The sequence below is a fragment of the Tympanuchus pallidicinctus genome, unplaced genomic scaffold, assembly GCF_026119805.1.
Source record: "Tympanuchus pallidicinctus isolate F22 unplaced genomic scaffold, pur_lepc_1.0 scaffold2, whole genome shotgun sequence".
NCBI lineage: Eukaryota > Metazoa > Chordata > Aves > Galliformes > Phasianidae > Tympanuchus > Tympanuchus pallidicinctus.
Window position 1 is genome coordinate 45,951,263 of NW_026294721.1, and position 7,894 is coordinate 45,959,156.

General features: G+C 33.3%; 1 protein-coding gene across 3 annotated transcripts in view; it reads left to right on the top strand.

The window, feature by feature from the left end:
* GPM6A (glycoprotein M6A) overlaps positions 1-7,585 on the top strand; it is a 93,943-nt gene extending 86,358 nt beyond the window's left edge. For all 3 annotated transcript variants that reach the window (XM_052682492.1, XM_052682494.1, XM_052682493.1), the window contains exons 5-7: positions 491-567; positions 1,781-1,846; positions 5,253-7,585. In XM_052682492.1, coding sequence (XP_052538452.1) covers positions 491-567; positions 1,781-1,846; positions 5,253-5,405 — 296 coding nt within the window. In that variant the 3' untranslated portion in view covers positions 5,406-7,585. The remainder of the gene's footprint in view (positions 1-490; positions 568-1,780; positions 1,847-5,252) is intronic.
* The last annotated feature ends 309 nt before the right edge of the window (positions 7,586-7,894 follow it).

Genomic DNA, 7,894 nt, shown 5'->3' on the forward strand with positions numbered 1-7,894 from the left:
CTGAAGCAAGCAGCATAAATTCTGGTTATTCTTGCTGATAGAAACTATTATTACAATCACATATGTGTTTGAGTAATACTTAGTTATAAGTTTTGGAAGAAGCTTTGTACCACCAGGTCAACACATCTGAATACAATATACAGCACAGTTCTCAACATGAGGGTAGAGAATATTTATGAATATCTAGCATGATATGTGTACACACTGGTTGCAAATTATTTCCTAATGTTTCAATTACTGTGCTGATTAAGATGTAGAATTTTTTTTTAATGGCACAAAAATCATTGCCCACGTGCTTCCTAGTAGAATTTTTACTAAGATGATGTGTTTGTTTTTTTTGAGGACTGAAATTAGGAAAAAATGATTTTGTTATTAACTAGATTTCTATGTAGGAGGCAAAAATTGGTATTTCTTAGCTTTCCTGGCACACATGAAGTAGACTGCTATGGACTAGGAGAACTAAATAGTGTGGATATTTTTTCTGCTCTAGGTATTGTAACAATTGGAGAGGAAAAGAAGGTTTGTACCACATCAGAAAGTTTCATCAAGATGTGCGACTCGAATGAGGTGAGTAAATGTGATGATGTTTTGTCAAATCCATGAGTAACTGGTGTGTGTGTTTTTTCTTCTTACTCTTTATGTTCTGATTTTAGCTAGAGTGATAAAATGGTGTGGAAAGTGGAAAATACAGTAATCAAGTACTTTTCCTGCTTTTTTACCAATACTGCATTTAGCCACTGCATCTTCTCTGGCCATTATTTTTTTAAGCATACTTGTATTTTGTTTTTTGTTAAGAAATAAACAAGGTGCACGTGTTTTTGAATGCTAATGCACCTTGCTGCACAATGAAGAAGACTATATATATAATTACTGTTTGAAGATCTCAGTTGCTGTTGTGACAGGAGAATAATGTTTTCAAATGGATTAGACCAGATTTTGCAGCGGGTTAGGATAAATGCACCTCTTTTTATTTTTTTCTCAGGCAAAGACCACAATTTCAGTACAACTGAGATCTTTGGTTCTGTTTTTAAATGTTAAAGGTAGAAAACAGGGCAAACAAAATGCATATCTAAATCTATAAGAGAATAAAATATTGATCAATCTGAAGTCAGAGGATGCTTCATTAAGTGTATCACATGGTCTTACTCTGCATAAATCTTCTAGAATGCAGTTACACAATCACCCTTCTTTATATCAAAAAGCATTTAAGAAAATGCAACCTTTGCTGTACAGTCAGTATGGTGAGTGTAAACCAGATCACTGATCTGAAAAACAGATGCAGTCATTTAGTTTGGGATAGAGTGGGGAAGATAGCTTGGATTACTTAAATTTGTTTATATTATATCACTGTAAACAAATTTTACTGGCAAAATTTGGAGGAAAATCTGCAAATGAGTATATGAAAAGCTACAGCTGGCAGAGGGAAACAAATTCTTAGGCTCTCTCTGCCACTAGAGAAACTAAAGTTTTGAAGAGCTAGTTAGGTAGTATCATAATGACTATCATAGAGAGTATCACTGCAAACGTAAACTATTTTTTGAGTCCTGTTCATTTTTAAATATTGGTTTTCATTTATTTGTTTATTTTGTCCTTAATATGAGTATTGTAACAAAGTCACGTTGTAATTTCAATCTTTTGGTAAGAAGTATTAGTAATCACCAGTTTTGTAGAACACTGGTATCAGGTTTGCAGTCTTTTGTTCTGCATTATTTAGGCTTTTTGTTCTGTTTCCATTTAGTATTAAATGCATAAAGATCCCTTTCTTTGTCCCTTTTTGCAGCTAAACATGACATTCCACTTGTTCATTGTGGCACTCGCTGGAGCAGGAGCAGCAGTCATTGCTATGGTAAGCTGCCCAACACCATTTTATTTTATTGTATTTTATTCTATTTTATTCTATTCTATTTTGATCATTTAAATCACTAATATGTTCTGATTGTTACTTATTCAGTTTGTGTGCCTATTGGTATAATATAATTCTGTAATTCAATACTACTACCTATATGTAAATTTAAATTTTATTGCTGGATTACCTTCTAAGTAGAGTGTCATGATTACTTTGAATAAGATACACCTTTGGGTATCTAATAGGAATTTTTATCATTTTATTGCTATATTCAGACAAGTGTAAGAATCTGTGTGTCTTTCTTATGACCCAAACAATATCCATTTATGATCGATGCCTTTCTGGATATTCACAGGCTTACCATGCTGCTATCTTATGAACTACATCTATTCATTTGCTCTGTGCATATATGTGAATATTTTAGTTTCTCTTTTCGGACATATTTTTATACTTTTGTACTTATTTTTACTTTTATAATAAAGATTACTTTCAATTTTTTGCCAGTGAGAATGTTCCAAGGAATAAAAAGTGTGTGAGACAGTGCCCTGCTTTTTTGCCTTTTGCCTGCAGTGTCTGTCCAAATATCAAGATATTTTTAGAGTGGGGATTCTGTACTGTATTCCCTGTACTGATGTATACTCTACTGAAGCCCTGATAAAAATTGGTATAGAGAATGAAAAATGACTATTACTTGATACTGATGCATTCCCTCTGAGAATTTTTAGTGATGGTGTGTGCTTCACAATTGCAACTAGTATTTTGTCACTGAATTCTACAGCCATACTTTGTTTTTTTGTTTGTTTGTTTGCTCTCTTAGAATCACTTTTGTGATTCTATTGTTGCAGAGCAGTGGTTGTACTAAGGCAAGGGCATTTCAGCTTCTCAAACTGGCCTGCCTGTGGGGAACTGGAGATATGCAAGGAACTGTGAGGGGGCAGAACCAGCTGACCTCATATGGTGTCATGTAAAACAATAACATTGGAGGAGGTGGGCAGGGGGATTGAGCTTTTCTTCTTTTTTTAGCTTTTCTTTTTTTTTCTTTTTTTTCTTTTCTCTTTTTAAACTGCCTTTATCTGATCATATGAGTTTCTTTTTTTCTTTTTTTTTTTCCCTTCATTTCTCTCCCCAACCATCTCGGGGGTGTGACTGACCAGCTGTTTGATGCTTAGATGCTAAACCACAAAAAGGAGGTTTTGTACTTTCTGTCGAAATGCCTCATACAGTACGAAGGAAGATCCTGTGCTCCAAATCAGAAGGTGTTGACAGTGGGCTAGGGTATCAAAAACGTTGCACAGGGGTAATTTAAGTCACTGGAGAATCAACATCCTTCTTCATATGTGCAAAAAGAATCAGAACAATGCTAAGTTGAAGTTACTCTAGTGTCTTTGTACGAATCCATAGTAGTAGCAAAGCTCTACATTTGTGAAATTTAGTTCTTCTTAACAGAAAAATGGGATCAAAATATTAGTCTTTTACAAAGGAGAAAGCTTATGAATTCATTGCAGGTTGAAAACATTTATTAGACATTTACTTTAAAACAGAGTAGTTCATCTGACTGAAGTAGTAAGCATTTTGTATTTTTACCATTCAGTAATAACACTATTTTATCCATGAAGTTGTTGTTTTCAATTGAACAGTTGAAATAGTTAAAATCACCTCTTTTAAATGACATTTTGATCATTCCACTGATATGTTTCACTTCATCACGTCTGGAGATACACTTGCATGACCCAAATTAGTTGATATAAGTGTTGTGAAATTTTCCAGAGAAAGTGGTTTGCTTATACATGTCAGGACCATCTCTGAGTAAGTTATTTTTCATTAATCTGGATTAAAAACATATATGTAGTAGAGAAATGTAAGCATTTATTGCAAAAACAAACAAAAAATTGTTAGAATTTGCAAAACCATGTGGTCACAAGTCATGTTTTTTCCATAGCTATTACTTTAATCTCTCTTTTGGTCTCAGGTTTGTACATGGATTTTGATTTTTGTTATTATTTTTTTTTTTTTTTTTTTCAATTAATTAGCTGCCTGTTTAGTCTCCAAAAGGAAATGCACTCTGGGAATCAAAAAGTATGTAAATTAGTGTTGGAGCATAGAAAAACTCATACACTCTTAGGATTTCATGGCAGGGAAAACTTATAGAGAAGGAAAACGTCAAACAAGAGTCAGGGAAATACGTAAGCAGGCTCGTTCCTGTAGCCAAATAGAATTGTGTTCTTTTGAAGGATGTTAGATGCAGGTGAGAGGAGAAAAGCAAGTTCTTCAGATTTCTACCCTGCTGAGATTGTGGAATGTCCCAGAAGGAAAGAAAAAACAAAACAAACAAAAAAATCCGTTTCAAATTCTACAGATCTGAAAGGTCAAAATGTACTTTCTTCTTCGGAAGAAAATTAAGCAAAAATGTTTCATAGACGATGGAAAGACCCTGCACTATCTTGCATATGCCTGTAATTGAAACGTCCCGAGGCAAACTGAGGAAGCTGCCCTATTTCAATTTGAATAAGCCTTGACAGGGCCCCATTGGCTTCAGGCTATTCGGGTCAGGGAAGTGTGAAATGCAATTAGACAGCCACTTAAAGATGACCTCCTCCCTGTGTCAACGTTATCTGGGAACTTGGTGTGAAATTAAAAAAAAAAAAAAAAAGAGAGAAAAATTGGAGTTAAATGAATGCCCAACTGTGCACAATGTATCTTAAGAGTAGTTTGTCTGGCTTTTTGTACTTTTTAAAAGCCAAGTAAAATGCCACCTGAAAATGCAAGACTCTAGCATCATTGTGCAATGTTAACCAAATACTTTGTGTCAAGAAATCCGGGCCTACATGGTCCCATTTTCATCACATGATCTTCAGCAGTGAGGTTTTCTGGCTTGTGGATTTAAAAAGGAAGTTGTAAGAACACTCAGATACTCTGCCTGTAGGATTCCCATCTGTCTACCTGCTCAGGTATAATTTTTGAGAGGTTCAAATTATATTTTTCAACTGAAATCATACTGTCCAAAGAATAGCAATGGTCTAATTGTCTGAGATGACAAAATGATTAGAACTTCCAGTCACATTCTTCGAATTTTGTCAAGAATTTTATAGTGGGGAAAGAAATAAATAAACAAATAAATAAATAAAATAAAAAAAAGGTAAGGCATTTAATTAATCTGAATGGAGATTGTGGAAATTGGATATCATCATCTCTCATTTGATCTAGTAATCCCAGACCTGGATGCTATTCATGGTGCCAGCTTTTGGATTGATTTACTTTGATTTCTTTTTCCTGTGTATTAAATGATGACCAGCAAGTGTTCAAGAGTAACACAATTAGCAACAAACTCAGCCCTGTAATTTCTGAAGTTTGAACATGAATTTGATTAGGTCTGTTGATGCTTAACTCCATGTTACTTCTCTTACAGGTCCATTATCTCATGGTCTTGTCTGCCAACTGGGCCTATGTGAAAGATGCCTGCAGAATGCAAAAATATGAGGATATTAAGTCAAAGGAGGAGCAAGAGCTTCATGACATTCATTCCACTCGCTCTAAGGAGCGGCTCAACGCTTACACATAAAAGAAACCTTGTTTTACTTTCTAACACATGAATGCTTTGTCGTTTAACTCAAGGCCATCCAACCATTTCAAAAACAATTGAAAGTGCTTCTCACAAAAGATAGTTTGGGTGACTTACAGATCACCCATGTGCAATTCTTGGTTGTCTAGCACTTGGTTTCTAAATTAGTTTTTACTTTTTGTGATCATTCTCTACCACAGAGCTCCTATATAGCCTCTCCTGAATCCTTTTCAGCTAATTAGTTCCGCTAGATGAAAGATACTAAACTATTGTCAAATACAAATATGTGTTTGCTTTTTTTAATCACTTTGTATGTGTTATGCATAACACCTTTTGCATTGTTTCTTATATGTTTTTGAAAAAAAGGTAGCTTTTTATACTTTTTAGTTTTGAGTTCAATAACTACTTTAACTACAGGTATACTTCAAAGGGACCATTGTACATGATGTACAATATATAAAGAAAACACTGATGACTTTCCTTTATATTTGGAAATCTTGCCAGACGGACCCTCGTCAACTTGAACGAAGGTCCTAAGAACATTTTAAATGATCAAAGGTGCAATTTCTAAATTTGTAATAGTGGGTAAAAAAAAAAAAAGGGAAAAAAAAAAAGAAAAAAGAAAAAAGAAAAAAAAAAAGAAAAAAGTGCTTCTTATCTTTGTTAACATTGTATTATTATTGATGTTTTTAAAGAATATTCTCTTGTTCCAAGTTCCATGGGTGATAATTCCTGTTTGTATTGTGAGCATGCCGACCGTGGTGCTAACAATGCATGGACACTTGCCTTTTGAAGGAGTTCAATACCACGGTTACTTGTTAAAGAGTTATGGTATATAGACAATTGTTACTTAAGTGATATAGTTATCCATAGTTTTTTACAGAATGATCTCTCTTTAATTCAATGATGGTTATGCTAAATTGGAGTTGTTCATGTGATGATGTGAGAAATTACTGCTTAGCTACATTTATGAAAGTAATATATCAAAAATACAGTGATCGTAGGAATCAGAAGTCTTTTTACCTGCTTTAAAAATTTAAATGGATTGCACCTGTCTGAACTGTACAAGATATATTAAAGGAGACTTCCATAAATGTTGTAGCTTGGCTTCTAGCTTTCCTACTCATATTGGTTTACCTGTATTACGTTAAAGTTGGGTGAAAGACCACTACAGAGCTTATTATTTGAAAGTGTAGTAATATATTTGAACATTTATTTTGATAGGAAAATTTTATCAGAAAGATAAGTCATCTTAATTTGAAAGAATTTCCTGTATCAAAAACAAAAGCAAGCAACCAACCAAACAAAAAACCCTACTTAAACTAAGTCAGTTTTATCAGACCAAATTTGATGGATTTTTTTTAATTAATTAATTTTTTTTTTTGCCTATTTCTAATGCTACAAGAATGCTGTAAAGTGTCTTTTAAAGTGATGTAGCCTGACAAGACATTTTTGTCAGTGTTAAAAACTTAGGTAGTTTGTGCACTTATTGGACCATTGTGAATTCTCTCTCAGTGTAAGTGCATTTCTAATAAAACTTCTTGAGTAAAACTCTTCTTTGTACTATTACTAGTCATGCATCATCAGTAATTTTTAACAATTCTTGTAGTAAGTAGAGGGTATTACTATAGTTATTTGTGTGGCATGATAATGCATTAGGTAGTATTAGTTGATTGATTATTTTTCTTTTGCTTGTTTTGGGGATTTTTGGTTGTGGTTTTGATTTGGAGTTTTGGTTTAATTTTTGTTTTCTTTTCTTTTTTTTTTTTTTAACTTTTTCTTTTTTTTTTTTTTTTTTTTTTTTACACTTAGGCTGTCCTACAGGGTCAACAGTTTTCTCATAATGTGCAGTACCAGTATTACAGTTCTGCAAAAAGTATTAGGAACCTCTTTTGGATTCTACTTTTGGATTCTATATTGTAGTGTTTCAGTTTTGTGTCTTAAAACGTTTGTGCTGATTTTTAAAACTATGTCTTTTAAACTCATGTAATGATGTTAATGCTTTTGGCTCTTCTCTGGTATTAGAGTTTGTATTTTCACAAAGAATGCTTTGTAGCAGGCATTACAATTAATCTGTTTTGTACATAAATGTGCCAACAGCTTGATGGTGGCGTTTTTGAAATGTAGAACAAAGTGCTTGCAAAAATGTAATAAACACACTTGTGTACTTTGTGTACTTATTAATTGTTCACGCTGTGTAGTTTTTTCTTTGCCTATAGTTAACCAAGACATTCACAGCAAAAACAAAACCAGAATTAGAAAAAATGAGATGGAGGTGTTATATGAATTATAGATCATGTCTCTGTCAAATATGTGATTAAAAAAAAAAATTCTTATTGCAGTGAAAAGTGACAAAGAAAATCTAAAACTGAGAGTAAAATTTTCATCTCCTATCATGACTGTGAGTTCCCAATTGATTGTATCTCTCACAAATCGCAAATGGGTAAAAATAAAGTAAGCAGCTTTCCAATGAGATGAGATTCGATTAT